Raw genomic sequence first — 22111 nt, 5'->3', positions numbered from 1 at the left:
TCAAATCACACAAGGAGAAAAATCAGAACAATAACATTTACTATACAGTGAAGAGTGTTTTGAAAAAACTTCTCTACACATATACATAAAATGGCTAAATATTTGCAGAATTCACAGCATTCTCAAAATTATTTAGGCTAGAATAACTTAGCATCTGGAAGAATTGTCAAATTTTATAGTTAGCCACCAATACATTTAAGAAGTAAGTTAAGATAATGGCACTTTAATACACTGATTAATGACTACTGCTCTCTATAAAGAGAGGCAAACTAACAAAAATAGACTTTTACCCCAAGATACCAAAGCAGGCACTAGGCACTTTTTCATAGGAAATAAGCAGGTAAGTAAAGGAAGTAGTCAGAATATTTCAATGGCTGCAGGTTACACAGTAATTTAATAGCGCACTTTTTRCCAGCTGTTTATAACATCTCACAGTTTCTCAAGCCTCACAATGATAAACATATTGGTGTTTGGAGCTATATTTATGTTTAAAATACTATGGCTTAGTGTGCCGATGCCAGCAAAATCTCCCCCATTCCAAATTGCCATCTTACTGAACAATGGATGGTAATATAATGGTAGGATAACTAAAAAATATACTTCCAAGATCTGCTCCAAATCCTTCAAAAGTTGACACATTGCCTGTTCCCCAACCCAAAGCAYCAAGTGTCTTTAGGTGTCAAACACAGCAGCATCAGTTTCCTGCAGAACATCCACGGCAGGATTCAGAGCCTCTAAATTAGGCAGTTACCACCCTCTAATGTGCATATGGGGAGCATAAGCATTTAACTTAGATATTCAGTTGATAAATGCCTAAAGTTTTATGATGAAAACAGCTTGATTTAAGAGTGTTTTCACTGAGTTCAAGAGGAGGCTTTGATGTAAGATTTCTCCAACAGCTAATCACCCAATGGTTTTTCCTCTATCTTTATAGTGCTTTATAAACTCCAGTCCATGCACCAGGCTACCACTGTATCACCTGCTAAATGCGTAACATTGCCTGTTCCCTCAGCTTAGCCATTACTCTTTCTCTACATGCACAGACTTCCTTCTTCACATGGTGCTCAAGAAAAGGCACCAGTATATCAGCTCTGTGAAAAATGCTTGGAGCAATCCAACAGCAACAGATATAAATCTTCAGAGGGTTTTGATCTAACTTGTAGTTCCTTCCTCCTTCAGTCAACACTCATGCAACTCAAAACCAAACCCACCAAAATAATCCTAATATAAAACCCTGAAGAGTGATGTAACGCAAGTGCATTCTAAGTCAAGAAAATAAATTAGGATTTTAGTCATAAGCTTAAACTTCACAGCCCTTGTGTTAAGGTAAGACCACCCTTTGCAATAACATAGGATGTACTGACTTCATCTGTCAGAGAGAGAGAAGAAAACACGAGGAAATGATAACAAAAACAAGATAGGAAACGATGCTAAATACTAAGACAAAAAACAAATATCAGAGTAGAAAATGAAATAAACCTAAAATTGGCTGGATTACAAGGCCAAAGTCGATCATATCTTTAGCCAAAAAAGGCACAGATACAATGCTGCACATGATGAGAATCCATCTTTCCCCTCAAGTATCGTTAATCCACTAGAGACTCCTTCAGCAGCCCAAAGCTCTTCTTGAAAGGACAATGCAATTCATAAGTTGTTTGTTGCACTCAGTTACAGATACGTGAGAGATCATTATTTGGATTAAATACTTCTGCAAAATGTAAGATCATATGTTCCAATTCATCCTCTTGCCTTACTACATCAGAGTGGGGCTATAACGTTCTACCAGCCTGAACCAAGCTTGCCTCAGTTATCTTTTCCAGCACTGTAAATACTGTTGAACAGGACAGCTGACAGCACAGGCTTCATGCTCACCTGACTAAAAACTGTTTTTAAAGGATAGTCTCGACTTTTCTCTGTAATGAGAATTAAAGAAAAAGAAAAGATTTATGAGCAAGCAGTTGTCTGGTTTGGGCTATGTTACGACACGGCACAGAACATTAAGCTTTGCAAAAAGACTAAACRTTTTTTATTTCTCTTTTGGCATTCCATACCCAATGGACTGTACAGCAATTTTAAAGTTTTTATTTTTGCTATAAAGATCATTTGACTTTCTCTCCATTGTAATATGTATTTTATTTAATAAACTTTATAATAATAAAAAACTACTGAAACACTGCTCTATTCAAGGATTACTATTCAGAGGAGGCTCATTGAATTCCATTAGTTTTAGCATCTGTGTTCTAAGTTGCAGACAGCTTCAAAAGTAGCTATTGAGGTAACACACTGCTTCATTTACAAAGGAAATTGGATGTTTAATGCATTTTGTAATGCAATAGCAACAAAATAGTAGTATTTGCATAAAACAGCCCACCATAAGAGCAGGTGCTGATCCTGACTGAGAAAAGGTCATTTGACTTCTGCTTAATCAGTGTGGACTCGTTACTCCATCTGGATATATATTATTATGGAGGTTGGTGAAGTCCATGTTACAAAAAGCCACAGTTGGGAATGTTTGTTACCTCATCTGTGCCTAGAAAATCCAAACGCATGGAAAGAGGAAACATTTCAACTTAGCAAATTGCAGGGACCATTTGTGGAGAACAGACTGGCCAAAAAAGACTGATCAGGGCCTCATAAAGATCTGCACTGCCTTCTGCGTTTGCTACGGCTGCTCGAAGGAGGGGACAGAAAATGGCCCACTAGAAACCTCTTTCTGATGTCAGATTTTTAGCCCATATCTGTTGGCATAGTTCCTTTGACTTTGCTAGAGCTATGTTGGTTTATATTGGGTGAAGGATGTGCATATCCACTGAGTATATCTAATGTATGTGGCACAAATAAGCATTTTAGAAAACACATATGGCCAAATTCAAAGAATTTAGAGGAGACAGTGGCCATTACCACCACTGTACTGACTGGACTGCACCACAGGGATTGTAAAACACATTTGTGAAAGTTTGACTTCTCAAGTGAATTTTAAATGTTTTAATCATTCTGCTTTATAGGATCAGAATCTTTGAATTCACTCGTTATTTCTTAGAATTATCACATCATGTTAGTCACGCAGATTATGTTTTCTTCTTTTGAATACATATTTATGTAGGTCTGATTCAAACTTAAAACAAAATTGAATTCTCAGTGGTCTTCCTATATTCACTTCAAAAACATCCAAAGCAGAAACTTTGAGTTTTTAATTTGCTTGAGAGAGGAACACTCTCAAAACAGAATCATGCCTGGGAAATATCCATACTGTATGTCAGCACTTGTATAAGCATGCACGAGATAATCAAAATTGTGAGTTCAAGTTCATTACAGCCTCATTTCAAGTTTCATCTGGRAATTAAACTTAAATTGAGACTGAAATTAGTTTTGTTATCCCTATTGTGCTGCACAGAGAAAGATTCTTTGTGACAAGAGGGAGAATGATTGCCTTTGGGACAGAAAACAGAATTTGAGATGCCTCTGTCACAAAATAATTTCAAAAAAAAAAAAAAATCTGCTAAGACTAAGATGCCTTTCCGGACTACTGTGCTATGCATTTGTTAAGCATCTTCTTACCTATGAATACATTCTATCTGAAAGTGAAGAAAACTGTCTGATTTAAAAGTCATAATACTCTCATGTTTCAATATCCTCCCTAAAACACCAAGAATAATACTTTTATCACATTACAATATACAGAAAGTGACTGATTTTTCCAGCACTTCTGCCTCAATAAAATCTTCATCTACAAGTATTTTCACCTGAAGACAGTAAAGCTACAGGGAAACACAAACATAAAGGTCTGAAGTTTTCTAATGTGGTTTTAATTGCCAGTCAAAGAATGCAAAACAGTCAGAAATCATGGTGATACAAATAAGTTCTCTAAAAACTGTCTTGTATGTGCCTTGTAGAAGTATTTTAAAGTATGCTATCATCTTTGAAAATCCATTTCATTAGGTCACATAATAAAGCAACATGTGACAAAACAAATTTTCTTTGAATTATGCCTGGGTATGTTGTTATATGGCTATACAATACAGGCCACTATGCTTATGAAGCCAAAGTTTGCTGTACACAATGCTGCCTCATTAATGCACTAGCAAAAGGTGATTCCAACTGTCTTTAACCAGAAAAATAATCTACCAAGTTTTAGTTTACCAGAGCTACAAATTATAGCTGGATAGGCAATAGCCTTGCTCATGAAAAAATACTATTTCCACAGAACAACAAAAGCATAAAGCATGAGGCCATATCCACATTAAGGGCTTCTTGAACAATGTAGTTTTTCCTTCATTGGAAAGGAAAAGCAAAAGGAAGCAAGTTGCAATGAGAATGCAAGAGTATCCTACAGGGCATAACTGGGGAAAAAAATAATCTTATAGAAATAAAATGAATACTCATCTAYGAGACAACACCTCTTGGGCTACTTCTATTGCACAAGAGGAAAAATAAACAGCACAATAGCAGTCTTGCATGCACTAGCTCACTTTCAGGATGWATGCAAGTAGCATCTTCATGTGGCAAACTATGCTAGCTTGTGTAACAGAAATGTCAAATTATATTTAAAACAACTGCCTCCAAATTTACTGAGAATGCCACTGTAGCAAAAAAATTCTTACAGGGGAAGAGGGCATAGGGAGCAACTTTCTCCCCCGGGCAACAACATAGCAGAAGTATAAGACTTTCTGTAGCATTATGTTGAGGGAGGACTGTCAGCACTCGCCTAGTGTACATACCAGTGCCCAGGAGGTAAAGAGGCTTCAACCATGCAGCCAGTACCCTGGTCTCCTTATTTTAGCTTGAGCCCAAGTAACAAAAGGGAGTGAGGAAAACAGTAATCAATGTGTAGAGTAGTGAAGGTCAGTAAGGGAACTTGATACGCTTTTCTGCTGCACATTTGAGTACAGCAACATGCCTTTGCAGCTCTGTGAAAGCAAACTAGCTGAGGAGAGGCTTCCATTTAAGCAGCATAAATGAATTCAGTTTAAAAATTCCAAAACCAATGGAAAGGTCTGCGTGGTCATGAGTGAACATCTTGATGTCTCTTTACCAACCTCCTCCACATGAAACGTGAAAAAGATAGAAGTGCACTTCCTTTATCTCGTCCTTTGCCTGTCAGTTATAACCATTTTGAGTCAAGAATGTTTGACAGAAAATGGTGATTGTATAGCTGCTCAAATCTCAGGTGTTGGCTAGGGCATCCTGCTTTTACTCTATCTAACTAGTGATTAAATGAAAGACGTTTAGTACATATGCAGCTTAGCCTGTTAGTAGTTGCCACATGAATGGCAAAGTGGGGAATAGGATACAAGGTGATAAAGTATTACATAATCTTCTATTTCTTACAGGAAACTCAACTTACAGGATATTTAAGGGAAGAAGATCTTAGAATCTAGAAATATACCCACAGCAATATACMAGTCAGACAGAGAGCATATCTTAAGTGCAGACTGAGGACAACAGAAAAGATGAAACAGTGATTATAGTGAATGTCACAGAGACATTTTAAGAAACTCATTAAAAATATTCTAAACTGTGATAAACAATATTATCAAAACAGACTCTTCTAGAATTCCAGAATCAGTTCACGTGCCCTTTTAGAATGGGGTAGTATCTTAATTGCTTGCCTTTTAAAGTTGTGATGCTATTTTCTCTCATCACTTCAAAACCAACTAATAATGTTTTTGACAGCGTCCCAGTTAGCCATTTTTTATTAGCTTTCCTAAGGCATTCAGTGTAACAGCTAGTTTATTTYGTAAAACAGACTTAGGAAAAAAAATCATGCCAGCTGTGGTTCAGCTACATGAACTAAAGCAAATGGTACTAGATGGGTGGATTTTTATTTCTTGCCTGAAATGTACTACTAATGAAATCCCACCACAACCTACTGCGGACCCTCTCATCTTCTATCTGTCACGAGAACACAAAGTAATTTGTTGGAACTTCGTCAACAAACCTTTCTGTTGCTGATTAGTTTGCATGTGGCAGATGCTTCACTGTCAACAGTCATGAATGAGCTATAAAGGGATTTAAATAAAAATCAACAACTTTGGAGCASTGATTTTTGCAAAATGCACATGAAACAAAACACTATTTTGACAGGAAYGATACATTTTCATCAAACCTGTCAGTTCAGACAAGAAATAAATTAGATAATCCTAGAACAAGATCATTTTTGTAAATATATGCATACGTGACCAGATTGCTCCTTAATCCGTTTTTTGAAGAATCGAAACAAGTTCCTCCTATCTGACAAAGCTAAGTGTTGCCTGAGGAGGATCTGTGTTTTTTTTTTTTTTTTTTTTTTTTTGGGGGGGGGGGTTCTTTTTATTTATTTTTTTTTTAAGTAAGGTTTAGCTCACTGACCTGCTAACGATAGTCAGCTGATGCCTTTTTAGCCTCTTTTCCTGTAGGAACAAAGCTTGCACATTCATGGTTGGCGCAAGGGGAAGGAAAATGCATCTGCGTATCCCAGCAATCTTTGGGCACATTGACTTGAGTTCAGCTAAATCTGAATGAGGGATAAAAACCTCAGAGATTACTCTGTTCTTACCAGTTTTAGGAAATAGGCAGCCAAATTGAGGAGAGACACTGCATCAGGAGATGGCTGYAATATGAGTTTGAAGTTTATATATCAGAAAACCTACAGGACGAATGAGCAGAGCAAGAAGAGAAGGAGCCTCCTCTATTCTAACTAGGAAGCTGGGTCCTATATCCAAAATATTTCATCGTATGACAGACCCTACTGGAAGCAGCAGTTTCCTTCCCAGCTTCYGATCAACCTGGCCTGCAGGACTCTGAGCGTGGTTGACAGCTCTCATGCCTGGGATCCAAGGACTCTGTACAGGTAGAAACTCCTCCCCAGCACCTTCCTGGGGCAYTGGGGGTGTCTCCAGTTGGAGAGAAAAGCTAAGTGCAGGCTTGCTTCCAGCAGGCACTGCTGGAAGAAGATGAGCAAGTGGCAACATCCTGACTGGGGAGAGAGGATAAGACAGGCAAGATCAAAGCAGAGCACGAAATACAGCAGTGCAGATGCACACCCATGCCCAGTGATTTGGGCATCAGGTGTATTCAGAATCACAATACTACTACACCTTCACTAAACTCCAGTATTGCAGAAACCTTTTTAGCTATTAAACTGTATGAGTCAACTGTGGAGTGATCTGGCTGTGAGCTTTGGGAAGACTTCACCTTTCCTTTGCATTAACTTCCTTATAAACCCACACTTCCTATTACTATGGATTATAATCCATGCACAGGGTATTAAGAATGCAARTTCCCAAAACAATCTCCTGAGTTCACACCTCTGAGTGCTCCAGAGAACAGGACAGCAATACGACACTCCTGGCTCTTTTACTGCTTGCAGTTCCAGCCACCTAGAGACAGCACCACGGAAGCAGGAAATCAACAGGAAGCAAATAACCGTCCAGATGGGAACTCATTTTGTCACCCCAGTGCCAAACAGCTGCTAGGACGCCTGCTGCAAGGAAACTCTGAGAAACTTGTTGTTACAGTACGATAATCCAGTGGAAGTCTTCCAGTAGCTGCTGTAACGATGAGGACATATTTAAGAAACCACTGTTAAAACTCTATGAATACACTGAGCATTGCAGCTGTCAAAGGAGTTTTCAAAAACATCATACCAAGGTGATACCACAAGACAGAAAGGAACAAGGAAACACTGGCTGGGAAAAGAAAGCAGAGCTGCAGATTGAAGGGAAAAAATAAAAATAAAAGCAGGAAACTTACAGATGAAAGAAATTCGGAACAAGGATGCTAGATAAGCTAGATGAGCAGAATAGGATGACTGTGTGAGCAGGGACTACTCCTGAAGAAGAAACCAAGTTGGAAGAAGCGAGCCTAAAATGAGAGCAAAAATAGACCCAAAACATTTCCTTATGATCTGTGTTGTCTGCATAAGTCAACTAGAGCTGCAGCCTGAGATTGCATCATCTTTCTCCTAAAGAAATACCAAATCTTCTATTACAAAACCACCTTTCCAAAACACCCACTAGTCATTACTCTTTCCTGCATTGTGTGCTTCTCCATAGTTTGTACATGGCTGGGACTACAGGAAGGAAGGCACTAGTTCTCCCTGCCCATGTTACATTATTTTGAGAATAACACAGTTTTCAAGGCAGATAAATTCTCAAAGAGATTGAAACCACAATAATTTTAACYGAATACTGTATGCTATCACTATCCTGCTTACTCTTTTCATTTCCCGCTCATTTCTTATCTGAATTTTATGCTTGGCAGTGCTGCTTTTCATGACAGCTTTAGCTGTACATGGTCAAAGCCAGGGTAATTCAGCTGTGGCTCATGAGGTTTTAACAGATAATAAATATTCATGCAGGACTTTTCCTACCCACTTTCTCAGARAAATCTTAGTGGAAGTGAAATATAGTAGAAAGAAAGTTAGTATTACTCATTCTGGCAAGTAAAATGCATCTAATTTTGAACTGCAAGTAAGACTGAGTCTGTTGTGGAAGCTTTGATTAACCAATCGCATAGAACTAGAGTACCATTTATGAAAAAAGCAATTAATGAAGTTTTCCAAAGATAATTAGAAGGATCTTAAAAATGAACATGAAACAGTATTTCAACCTAATCTGACTGGTAATGTGTTGGATTAGCCTAGTCATAGAAGGTGAAGTCCAGGAAAACTACTGTATGTAATCTATTTATGACAACAGTGATAGAAATATCTCATATAAAAGAGCTTTTTAGAAGTGCAAATAGTGCAAGTGCGTTCCTTTTCCTCTTTTAATTAATCAAGATGCAGTATTTAAATTCACTGTTGTACTAACAAATGATGCATCTTTTAAGATCCAGATTCAGATTGTGGTAATAAACGAGAAAGCAAATTCATTGGATAATTTGTTTTTACACTGAAAAACTGAATGACCATAGTATTCACCTGGTAATTAATTATCTTCCTTTTTTCACTGTCTATATTGAATAACTAAAGCATTCAAGAAGAGGGAAGGCATAGTTCAATTCCCCATGCTCTCCTTTGGGTCACAATATAGCAGCTCCACTATCTACTATCAAGTATGGATACTAAACGGGCTAGGTAACAGATCATTTACTCAATAACTCAGTGGGGGGGGGGGGGAGGAAGGTAAAAATCAGAGCAGAACAACTGGGCTTGAGTTTTTGATCAGACTTCCATGAAATCTGTTTTTCTTTTGGAGAAGCATATCRTACACGTGCTCAGACAAGTGGTAAGAACTTCCACCAGCAAAAAAGATCTATGGGAATTAATCTTTTTTCTTTATCTCTGCAAAGCTAAAACCTATTCAWCCTGGCCAAACGTTTTCTTTTTCAATGAAAAAGGAACATTTTTCTCTCTAACACACTATAAACATGTTAGTAGTTAAAAATCTACCTTCAGGCTCCCAGTCTTCCTAATGTACGAATCCATATTATATTCTCTGCATAATCATCAAAGGAGAAGCAGGTGCATTTCAAGAACTCCCCCATCTAACTCTGCTGTCAAAATTTGAAGACAAAATACACTGTTTATGGTACTACCTTCCTTCCATGGACTGACAGGAAATTTTAGTGCTTATTTTAGAAATACTACTTGACTACATGCTGAATGTTTAAGTGCTTCAGTGAGGTAGCCTACATCACATCTTTAGATATTCCTTGTAAAGAGGAGTAAAGGTTTTTATTGTTTTTCTTTGAACATTCGCTTTCCYCCCAGTGATTAACCCAAGAATATTACTATAGGTGGCAAGTGAAGGGCTAGACAATGCTTTCCATTACAATTCTACTTTTGATCACTTGTTCATTTTGAGACTTCGTAAAATCCAGGTGGTATGTGCTTTTAGGATTCAGTCTAGGCTAAACATCATCCAGGTCAAGGGGCCAGGCAAGACTTCTCCTTGCTGTTGTTCTCCGTGGCAGATGATGACTGCTGAAAAGCCAAGCAGAGGAGATGAGGCAGGGTGACTCTCTGTTGTTCTCTCAGTGAGGTTACTGATGCCAGCATCCAGCTCAGAAGGAGGGAAGAAGGGCAAAGGCAGCCACACACACCACAGAGGCGCAAGGAGAAACCAGAGGGAAATAGTCAAGCAGTAGTCTGGTGAAAGTGAGTAAGCACTATGAGAAGGGACTGTGATGTGATGTTAATCAGAAAGAAGTCTGAAATTAGGACTGTGAAGAAGCTGAAGCAGCAAGGTATGGGAGAAAATGAAACTTCTGTAACAGAGAACATTCTCCTGCATCTGACCCTGGTCTATGAAACACATGCAAAATGTGTGACACTATACTATAAAACAACCACCAGTTTCATTTACTTGATTTGCCCATGTAGAGGTTTGAACCTCACTGATGACTTGCCTGAATCTGTTCTGGTGCAAATCATTAGGTGTGTTTGGGTTTTTTTCCTAAAGTCTTAATAAAAAAGAAAATTGCTTCAAAAACAGATTATAAAAATGAAACTTGTGAAATCAAGCACATATATTAGAAAACCCTAGAATTAGCAGAGCCTGTATGAACTAACATTTTGTCCACAATGGTTGTCTGCAATTCTCCTCCTCCTTCCAGAAGGATGCTCAAAAATACATCTTTATTCTAAAAGTCATCCAACAAGGAGTCAATTGCACTGATTCTTATTACATTTCATTACCATCTCTCCCCTCATTTTCCTTTCTTTCTTCTGCCAGATGCAATGCATACTTGCTACTAAAAAAATAGTAATTTGGTTTTGGAAGACAAAAAATTGGTTTTCTGATTACACCAAATTGGACCTTGCTGTTACTTCCTTCCTATGAAGCCCTTAGCTAATGTAGATCTTTTTTGCTGACGTTTGTACCTCAAAAAATAAATGTTACACTTCTAAAGAAACACAGAATCAGAGAAAGTTGTCCCTTTTAAGTGGTGTTTACCCTGAGCTAAGGCCATTAGTGTAAAACAAAACAAAACAAAACAAAACAATGATGGAGGGAAGGTCAGGTTTGAGAAGCACGTGTGTGTGTGTGGCTCTTGTGCGAGTTTCCATGCATGTTGCCTCTGTGACCACAAGCTCACAAGGGCAGGGTGAAACAACCTGGGAGGGACGGAAAGGGAAAAGAGAAAGATCTGCAAATGGAGTTTGTGCCTCTCCTCCTATCACTTTGTTCCTGCTTCCTAGTCCATGTAGCGATCACGACACTGGTTGTTTGTTATAGGAAAATCCTTCCTGATCTTCATCAATCCTTTCAAGTCCAAGATGTCTCTATGCCTTGATCTATGGATTCTGTCCCGATCTGGAAGGTCATGCTTAAAGAGAGCTTTTACAGCTGTCCTTCCTTCTAAACGCAAACATTTTTGAACAAATTTATTATATTGGTGATTCTTAAGAATGATGCCCTCAAACAGCTCTTTATAAAGCAGCCATTTGCTTTATAATTGCACCATCAAAAGCCTGCACCTTGTTGCCTACTCTATTCATTCTTTGCACTTGCTTCAGTCTGCTTTTTGACAGGTAATTTATCTGAAATATTCTTGACTGGTATTTCAAGTGAAAACACTGTGTCCTGTGTTGAATCAAATTTTGTATTCACCATCTGAAAYGCTTTACTAGTATTGTGTCCTGCTAAGAATGATGATGGAGCTGAAAGCCTAGAGGCTTCACTACAGACAGTGGATTTGTTCCTTTCTTTACTTATTTTTACTTTTAAGGCTTTATTACAAACATGCTCGAAATACAGGTGATTCTCAGGTTACTCTATGAGGCCTCCAAAATGGGCCCTATCACTAAAACTTAGTCAATAAAAATTTAAAATTTAGAAGTTCAAACATGAAAATCAAAGGAATTTGACAGAATTGTCTTAGAGTGGCTTGCCTCCCACGGTCTAACATTCCTTAAGCAGGGGCCAATTCTAAGGAAGCTACRTAGAAACACGTAAGAGATGCAGTGAATCCGGATAAATCAGTGTCGTCTCTCTGCTGTCTCTTGGAATATAGCTGATACTGAATGATACTGAATATTCACTCTTGGTGAACGAGGAGAATAAGAGATTGCACCATTTGAGCATGGCAGCAACATTAGAAATATGATTTTAACATGATGTGAATTGCAACCACATGACACAGAAGGAACAATTCTCCTCATTCTGCACTATCCATGTCACTAAGATCAATAGAAGCCACAGATATATACCRTAATTTGTAGAATTATTTATGGAATGAACAGTCCAGTTTGTACATACACCTTAGTTAAAACGACATAATGTCTAGAGTCATACCCAGGAGACGGAACTGTATTTACATATTTGTGAGCAATAAAGCATGAATTCCTATCATCATTTACCACATTTTTCATAAGCTAGAAAAACAACGGATGGAAGGACCTTTGCAGGTGGATTTTCTGTTATTGTTTTCAGTGGGAAGGGTGGACGCTTCTAAAGAAGGCGATAAACATCAGAGAGTGTAATCACTACAAGGGACAAATTCCGCTGGCAAACTAATCCGTTAAATAAAAGCTACTGGGAGTATTTCCCAGAACGACACTATGCAAAGTACACAAGAGCCAAACAAAAAWTGAAACATGTGGAATGGCCTCTGGCATGCTCGAAATTCGAAGGCATGTGGGGCCATTAGCGAGGTCAAAAAGCAGTGGCACACAGAAGTCCAGCATCAACACCAAACCTCTCCTGGCAGCAAGAAAGCACAAACCCATTCATACATGTCTCCCTTTTACAACGGCTGCTGAGGTTGTGTCAGCAGTGGCAGGAAAAAAGAAGCTTTAGAGCTGCACAGGCACCCTTTAATTTTCACTTCTCAAAATCATGGCATTTCCAATAAAGGCTGCTTTTGAACCGCCATTTACTTTTACAACTCTGTTTCACAGCACTTTCTATCTCCTACTGCTAACTCTTGAAAGCAGCTTTCCAAGATCAATTCAGTCTGTTAGGATTCTGGATGTTAAAATGGAATTTTTCTTGCCTATTCTTTCTTTTGAAAGGCTTAGAAGTGATTTGTGGCAATCATCATAAAGGGATTTGACTGACAGAGTGATCTAGAGAAGGTTCATCAGGGGAAAATGCTCCAACTGTAAATTGAAAGGTGATCAAAGTTTTTCCTCTGTCTGCTCTTAAAACAAAATTATTTTTTAGAAGCAAAAACCATTCTAAAAAGCTTCCAGAAGTAGTCAATGAAAAACAGAAAAGCACAGCCTAACATTTTAGATAATGCTCTGCAACAGTAATCAAACATGAAGAAAGGATAAATGGGCAAGCATCATGACCAGTAACAAACAACTCCATTGCCCTTATTCAGGCAAACCTCAAAAATAGAGCAGTCAAACTTTCCTCAGATGAAAGAGATTTAGTTAAAAGGTCACTATATCCCTTCCTGTGAAAAACACGGCTTTTTTCTCCTCTATTTGCCTGGCTCTACTTTCCTTCCCAGTCTGCTCTTTCAAATTGCTTTTCCCTGCAATTTGCCACCTTCTGCCCCCAAGAAGACACCCCGGTTAGAGGGTCTCTGCTGTACCCATCAGTGGGGAGAGGGCAAACCAGAGAGGAAAGCTTGGGCTGCCTCACGGACTGCACCAGCATCACGTCCAGTAAAACATGCACAGGGGGAAGGAAGAAAACGGGCCCTGCTGTATGTCAGTAACACCGAAGATATAAAAATAAATATGAAAATAATGGTGACAGTAACGGTGACCAAGTCTGAAGACTCCTCTTAAAAATGTTCTTCTAGAAGTTCAGATAGATCAAACTGGCTGACCAACTCTCAGAATCAGTATTGCAGTTAAGCATTACGTATCCTCATTTGACATATGTACTCTATTYTTAAGTTTGGGGCTTTAATTCACCAGCTCATGGGAAGAAATAYATTTGCTGCCCTCCTTTAAACCTGCAGTGGTGTGCGCAGTGCAACACAGAGAAGGACTAGCATAGGCAAAAGGTTTMATTTGTTATCCTGACTGCTCAGGTGAATTTTTTGTGTTACAGTCATTACTTGCAGTGTTCTTGCTTTAAATCCCAGACAATTTTAACACTCAAGTCAAAATAACTCACTTTCACTCAGCATAGCAGCTAGTTCAGTTGAAGACTATTTCAAAAATATTTATAGGATATTAACATGACAAAGGTTTTCTCTATTCACAACTACAGCAACGCCATAAAACTGACATTTTTGCAATGTTGCTTCAACTTTAGATATCTACGTGTTCATTTATTTTGTAACGTTCTCCAGATTTGCTGGGCTTTTCACTCTTCTTTTGTGACTCCAATTTAGTGTTACCTGCAAATATGACTAATGTACTAATCATCTCAGTCTTCAGATCACTTATGCRATAAAAAAGCACTCAAGTCTCTTACATTTTAGTCTGCAAAAAWCTACTACACTTCTTGCCTAACAAGTCAATTTGTACAAACATCAGGGATTTTTTTCTTTTTTTTTTTTTTAAGTCAGGTTTATATCTGTGACACTTTTGCAGCTCAGCGTTATTCTACATAACAATGTATTTTATATAATTGATTTACTTGTAGCTGATAACTTTAAGTTGCAAACTTTCATATTTATTGGAGACATAAAAGAAAAAAACATTTGAAATGCCAACACAAATGGGACTTAACACAGAAAACTCAGACATCTTTCATTAATGATAAAACATGTAGTTATGAGAGACTGCACACAAGAGTCATTCGCTCACTGAAATACTGCAGAGACTAAGGGATTTATGCAAACTAATGATATCCACAGAACAATACCACTTCAGTTTAATGCATCACACTATGTTATCAACATTCAAAGCAACTATGCTTCTAACCCACCACAGTCCTTTGCTCAATTATTCTTTGTAAAATTAACTTTTTTTTCTTTAGAATATTTATCTTTGTATAAAGAGAAATGGACTCTATATGTGTGCGATACCTACAGATTAATCGAGACATTAAACACCTAATCTGAGAATATTAAATGTTAAGATCGAGACAGATGTGATTAGTTATTTCTTTAAGACTGACCAGAATTTTTTGTCAGTCTTGTGATGACTTCAGTTATGTTTTATTTAAATTATGCAGAAGCTTTTTTTTAAAAAAATAAACAAACATACAATGCATTACTTWTTAAAACCAGTAATAAAAGATTTTATTTAGAGAAGATAGCACCTGGATTCATTTTACGATCAAAAATTGTTTGCTCAATTTTTTTCACCTCCCAAAGACTCAAATAATCAAAAACCTTTACACCTTTTAATTACACRTTCCAGATTACCTCAGTCTCAATTTCTGCATAGTTGTAATTTAGAATGAAATGTAAATAATGTTTTTAAACTGAAGGTTTTATCAAATAATAGGACAACCAGCATTACTTTAAATCTGCTTGGTTATTTCTTTTACTTTTAACAAGATGAGCTAATGAGAATTGCCAGCTACAACAAATGTTTATTATACTTTTGCAATATTGGTTTAAATTTTACACAAATATTTTAATGAGCAGTTAAGCTGCTCAAAAATACTTTCACATTTTGTATTATATTATATTATTATATTTATGTATATATTTTTTTACATAGTCAAGGAATGTGGACTTAAATTAAAATTGCAAGCCTTACGAAAGCCTAGGAAACTGTTAAAGTATCCGCTATTTACCATGATCAAATTCTACAGTTAATGGCATAGCTTTTTATGCAGTTTCCCATATAAATTTCAGAAGCTATTCATTAATGATGAAACAGGCACTATTTGCACCCAAAAGTGAATCACTAGCCGACACGCTGCAGTGGCCAGTTCTCTGCTAAGTCAAGCCTGGGGCCTATCGCACATTTGCAACGGGCTGTAGGCACTTCTGTCCCGTAATCCCCACGCACGCGCACCCCCGTACCTTCTCATGCAGTCCAGCGCCCGAATAAAGAAGTCCTTGTGCAGCTGGTGCTCGTCCCTCAAGATGGAGCACTGCTCGAGCGTCACTGACATGGATGTCCTGTCTTTGGCACTTTTACAGCAGGTGAAACGGATCCCGTTCAGCTTGCGGCAAATCTGTAACACAGGCACAAGTCAAAGGATTGCTCTTTTTACGCCTTGCCTTCTCTATGCACCAGCAGACTGTGAAATCCCACTGTTTTACAATCGCAGAGGATGTCAACAGAGAATAACATTTCTCAAGAAAAAAATTGCTATTAAAACACAGGAATTCAGATCAGAATCATTAAGCTCCCAACACGCGAGTCTCTGCAGCTAAAGCAGCTACGAGCGCTGCCACGCAGTTTTGTCCTTCAGGATTATGCCCATGCTGGCCTGACACAGTAGCACAAGACTAGAGTTACTGATCTAGAGCCCCTCTCATCCTAATTGCACATGTTAAAAGTAGATCTTAAGGGCTTTAATTAGCAAGACAAGCCCGATGTGCACATGTTTTATACTCRGACTTCTGAGGAACAGGTTCTGCAGGAGGTCAAGGGACCAGGCCGCACGGGCAGGTTTGCAGATGACAGTGCTGTTCAGAGCACCACAGAAGGCATCGCTTTTTTCTTTTTTTCTCTCCCCCCCCCCCCAAGTAAAGCAAGAAACTGGCAACAGCTCAAAACAAAAAACATCTACTATTCTTAAGTCCTAAGAGTGGTAAGCAAGTCATTACAATATCTGCACTTACTACTGCTTACCAAACTACAGCATCCTATTTCCTAAATGTGAAAAAATATTTGTGCTAGCCTAGAATTTAAAATGTCAAGTTCAATACTTTTTTCCTCACTTTGTGAAGAACATCCTTTTCAGTTAAAGCTTAACTGTGTGAACGCCTCATGAACGTCAAAAAATGAAGAAAGACTTTGAAAAGCCTGTATTAACCCCACAGAGAATTCCTCATGAGCGTATGGGTTCAGCTAGATCTACTTATGTCTTGAATTYATGTGCATTCCTCATTTCCAGCAGCTAACCCGTTCAGTGCATGAGCCAGAATAATTGATGCTCAGAACAAGGRGTGCCAGGGAATACCCACTTTCACAGAACGTTTTGACAAAATTAAAAGGGAACCGTAATCATCTTGGATGGGTCATGGCCCCAGACAGGGCAGGGGGTGACTAAATCCCAAATCCTGGCTGGTCACGCACAAAGCAAGYGCTGGCTGCTGAGCATCAGTTGTGAACGGAGCAGCCCCCCGGGCACAACAAGCAAATGACCRCACCAGCAGGCTGGTGAGCCTGGTCTGCTTTTAAGTTCAGTACAAATGGCTCAATCATTTTTAAGTGGATTAAATGGAAAACAATCTGTCAAATTAAATAAACAAATTTAAAAATCCTTAGCTTCTGATTTAAGGGGAAATCTAGGTCAACCCRATAAGGCTGGCTCAGATAAATCCTCAGAATAGCTCCGTTTAATAAGCAGCAGCAGTTAAACACAGTAAATAATTAAAATGGGCAAACACAGTGATCAGGTGCTTAAGAAATCTCATAAGGGAAAATACCAAATCTATGATAATATCAGAATACACAGCTGACAACAATTCTCCAGTCTTAATTTTATCYTTGATTTGCTCACTTCATCCCCCAAATATATTGGGATATAGGGGAAAAGAGTTGGACAAAATATTTATTAGAAGCTTAGAAAGTTTCTCATATGAAGAGAGATTTAAATGATTAAGATTGTAGTTAAGTTTAAAGAGTGGGTGATAGATGCATATACAATAACAAAAAATAAAACAGGGACAAATCAATACTCTGATCATTTCTCTTGATATGAGAAATTAGATCAAGGGACCAACTTAGGAAATAAAAGTATAGTAGATTTCAAGCTCATGAAATATTTTTTTTTACATACTACATAGTTAAAGGAATCCATAGACATCACATATGCAGCACCATCAGATAACATCAAATTCATGATTTTAACAGGATTCTAAAAAGGATCAGATAGTTTCATTGATAATGAAGGGTATCTGTAACCGTCTTAGACAACAAGCTAAAGCCCAAGCTCTCTTGGGCTTTACTCTCTATTATCTCTGTACCATTATATTTAGAAAAAGAAATGTTYATGATATTATTTTGCAACAGGTGACTTTTTAAATACAGACGTATTCTCACAGTCTCATTATAACAGGGACTACACATTGGTGTGCACACATATGTATATATAAATATGTATATGTATAGATGCACTGCAGTAACAGTGATACCCTGGGAATCATGCCTTTCCAATATATAAAAATAACATAATATAGCAGTATGCATCTTAAAGGGTCCAGAAATACCCACTTCAGAAGTTCTGGTTGAAGTAACATAAGAGAAATTCAATACAGTGAWGGGAAAATTTGAAATAGCTGTATGTCAAAAGAATGATTTTTACCCAAGCAATTATTTTCAGAAAAGCTGAATGGATGGTAGATGACAAATTACTGCATCCTAAGATTAAGTAAGTTCTGTCATACTCTTTGYAGCTTATTTTATAATATCCTATATTGATTTATCTTTTACTTCTTGGAAAAGTAATGTTTCATAGTAATTGTAGAACTGGTACTGGTAGAAGAAAGCTTATATTTTTACTCACAACAAATTTATACTACAATAGCAAGTGATAATATTTATTAACTAAAGTGCAAACTGGTATTAATAATATATAAYGTATATAATAATTGTAAAAGTGCTATTAATACAAAGACTCTTCTCTATGATATAAAGAAGATAATATAAAATAATTAATATTTTCTTGTCCACAGTGTTAATGAAAAGCTATGCAAAATTTTATTAATACTTTGTGTCCAATATTTATTTGCCTGGAAGGGTATATGCATTTGAAATTTCCCATAATTAAAGGTCTTACATTTCAATTTCTGTAGACACCAAAGGCACAAATCTCTGCTTATATAAATGGACAAAATTCCACAGAGGCGGCAAAGGTAGTTTTCTAAAACCAAGGCAATTACTTGTTGAATTTCATACTCCTGAAAAGCTAGAGCGCTTTGAACATCCGTATATTTTTATGTGTATGTGCAATGACACAGAACTGGGAAATAAAAAGGAATAATGTGAACAGAGCAAAGTAAATGTTATGCATTAATAAACTCTTTCTATTTATGTCTTCTCTGTGTCTGGATTTTTGCCCATTGCATATCTAGCTGATTTTGTGTTGCAGTGACTGCCTTCAGAGTGGCTGTCATGGTTACATTGGTTAGAGAAAAGCATAAAGGGCAAATTACTAAAAGTTATTGCACTGATGATATTAGACACTTATTTACAAAAGGTAAGTACTTTAATTACAAAAAATCGTAAGAGTCAAATGCGTTAATATTAAACAAAAGCTAGAACAAGTGATAATTTTTTGCATCAYACCCTGGGCTTTATAAACACTAAATAATACCAGGAAGTTGTTTTGAATAACTGACGTTTATATTGCCACAGAATGGATTTGAAGTCAGACAAAAAGTTAAATATTGTAAGTGAACACTGCACAGTGTCTCTCACATGAGTTACTATCTTTATAGCTATGCACGATTGTCTAAGGGACCGATTCTGTCCCCCATGCACATGCACATGAACGGACTCCTGTAACTAAATGCAGAGCCAGCGAATTAAAACACGCACGCAACCGAGAGACCACCTCGTCCAAGCCTCACCGAGAGCAGTGCAAAACCCCGCACCTGGGGCAGAATAACCCCAGGCAGAATAAATCCCAGCGAGGGTGGCTATGCAGTGGAGCAGGCTGCGCAGAGAAGTCATGCAACCTCCCYGCATGGGGCTACTCAAAACTCAACTGGGCACGGCCCTGAGCAACACGATGCAATGTTGAAGCAGCCCTTATTGGGGCCCAGGGTGGGACCAGACGACCACCAAGGGTCCCTTGCAACCTCAACCCTTCCATGGTAATCCTGCAAGACCCACAAACTCTTCCTTACAACGCTTTGCCTCAAATAATTCTTCCGTCCAGGTTCCCGAGGTRTTCTGCACTGCAGTCAAAACAAAGCAAGGGGAAACGATCTCTTTCCCTCCCTCTCCCTCCTCCCTTCACCCCCCCCCCTTTTTTTTTATTTTGGTCAGTTCTTTCTAGTTATAAAAATGAGAAAAAGGCAGTATTTGTAATTTAAACGTGGGAAGAAGAGACACATTTGTGAGTGGGATAAATAGGCCAGCAGAATGGCAAGGTTAGCGAGCCATTTCAGAGTATTTATCTATCTTCAAACTTTCCAAATACATTCTTAAAAAATTATTATGCTTCTAATGTTAAAAAACATGTGAAAATTAATAGATCATGTGGAAGTATTTAAAATAAGGGAGCTTACCGTTGCAGCCAGCCACATGATTTCTACATTCTTTCTCTTTTTGGATTGGATATTTTGATGAAGGTTTTCTAGCAGTCCCTTTAAGTCATTTTGTTCTTGAAAATGTGGTAGGCCTGAAAAGAAGAAAACACTTGATGAGGAGGTTGTGCAGACTAAAGGATTTCCTTGTTAAAGGGCTGATTATCATTTAGAGCCTCAATTGGGAACACAGACTAGAAAGCACTGACTTATACAGGGATTAAACAAATTTTATGTCTTGAGTATAGGGCTTTTCTCCCTGAGAACTCCTCAAGGAAAATACTATCTGTATATCTTTTTAAATGCAGGGCAAAAATTCAAATCTTTCTTCCAGCTCTGTTCATCAACTATTATAGACATTTATTGGAAAYGAGTAGATCACAGAGACATGGTGGGATAGCKCACATGACTGGAATGCTGCCATGGATGGATACGTGCTTTTTAGGAGAGACAGGCCAGGAAGGCGAGGTGGTGGAGTTGCTCTTTATGTGAGAGAGCAACTGGAATGCGTCGAGCTCTGCCTAGGCGGGGAGGAGGAGGAGGCAGTTGAGAGCTTATGGGTAAAGATCAAAGGGCAGGCTAGCATGGGGGACACTGTTGTGGGTGTCTACTACAGGCCACCTGACCAGGAGGAGCAAGTTGATGAGGCCTTCTATAGACAGCTGCAGGTAGCCTCATGATCACAGGCCCTGGTTCTCCTGGGGGACTTCAACCACCCCGACATCTGCTGGAAGGACTACACAGCAAGGCACACACAGTCCAGGAGGCTCCTACAATGCACTGATGATAACTTCTTGTCACAAATGGTGGAGGAGCCTACAAGCAAGGGTGTCCTGCTGGATCTTGTCCTTACCAACCGAGAGGGACTGGTTAGAGATGTGAAGGTTGGGGGCARCCTTGCCTGCAGTGACCCACGAGATGGTGGAGTTCAGGATCCTGCMGGAAAGAACTAAGGCAACAAGCAGGATTGCAACCCTGGACTTYAGGAGAGCGGACTTTGGGCTCTTCAGAGACCTAATTGGTGGAGTCTCATGGGTTAAGGCCCTAGAAGGAAGGGGGGTMCAGGAGACCTGGCTACTATTCAAACGTCACTTCCTCCAAGCTCAAGAGCGGTGCATCCCTATGAATAAGAAGTGCAGMAAAAGGTGCAGGAGACCTGCATGGTTGAGGCAAGGAGCTCTTGGCCAAATTCAGACAGAAGAGGAAAATACACAGAATGTGGAAGAGGGGACAAGCTACTTGAGAGAATTACAGGAATGCAGCCAGAGCATGTAGAGATGCAGCGAGGAAAGCTAAGGCCCAGCTGGAATTGAGTCTGGCAAGGGGTGTCAAGGACAACAGGAAGGGCTTCTTCAAATACRTCAGCAGCAAGAGGAGGACTAGGGAAAATGTGGGCCCGCTGCTGAATGGGGCGGGGGCCCTGGTGACAACRGATACAGAGAAGGCAGAAGTACTGAATGCCTTCTTTGCWTCAGTCTTCACTGCAGCCCCAGGAATCCCAGAACCTGGACTTGAGGAAGAAAGTCCAGAGAAGGGAAGACTTTCCTTTGGTTGAGGAAGAAAGGATTAGAAACATTCTGGGCAGGCTAGACATCCACAAATCCATGGGCCCTGATGGGATGCACCCACAGGTACCRAGGGAGTTCGTGGATGTTGTTGCCAGGCCRCTTTCCGTCATCTTTGAAAGGTCCTGGAGAACTGGAGAGGTGCCTGAAGACTGGAAGAAAGCCAGTGTCACTCCAGTCTTCAAGGAGGAGAACCCAGGCAGCTATAKGCCAGTCAGCCTCACCTCTATCCCTGGAAAGGTGATGGAACAGCTCATCCTGGATGTCATTTCCAGACATATGGAGGAAAAGAATGTGATTAGGAGTAGCCAGCATGGATTCACCAAGGG

The 22111-nt window shown here is 38.8% G+C and overlaps 1 protein-coding gene across 3 annotated transcripts in view; it reads right to left on the bottom strand.

The window, feature by feature from the left end:
• The window catches only part of INPP4B (inositol polyphosphate-4-phosphatase type II B), a 467312-nt gene that overhangs the window by 14098 nt on the left and 431103 nt on the right, over positions 1-22111 (bottom strand). For all 3 annotated transcript variants that reach the window (XM_085313208.1, XM_085313210.1, XM_085313209.1), the window contains 2 exons: positions 20200-20312; positions 15814-15968 (listed from right to left, as the gene is read on the bottom strand). In XM_085313208.1, the coding sequence (XP_085169334.1) occupies positions 15814-15968; positions 20200-20312 (268 nt within the window). The remainder of the gene's footprint in view (positions 1-15813; positions 15969-20199; positions 20313-22111) is intronic.

Source organism: Rhea americana, unplaced genomic scaffold (genome assembly GCF_003343005.1).
Source record: "Rhea americana isolate MKP2758 unplaced genomic scaffold, rheAme1 scaffold_38, whole genome shotgun sequence".
Classification (NCBI taxonomy): domain Eukaryota; kingdom Metazoa; phylum Chordata; class Aves; order Rheiformes; family Rheidae; genus Rhea; species Rhea americana.
The sequence above is the reverse complement of the archived record's forward strand: the minus strand, read 5'-3'. Positions and strand labels throughout refer to the sequence as shown.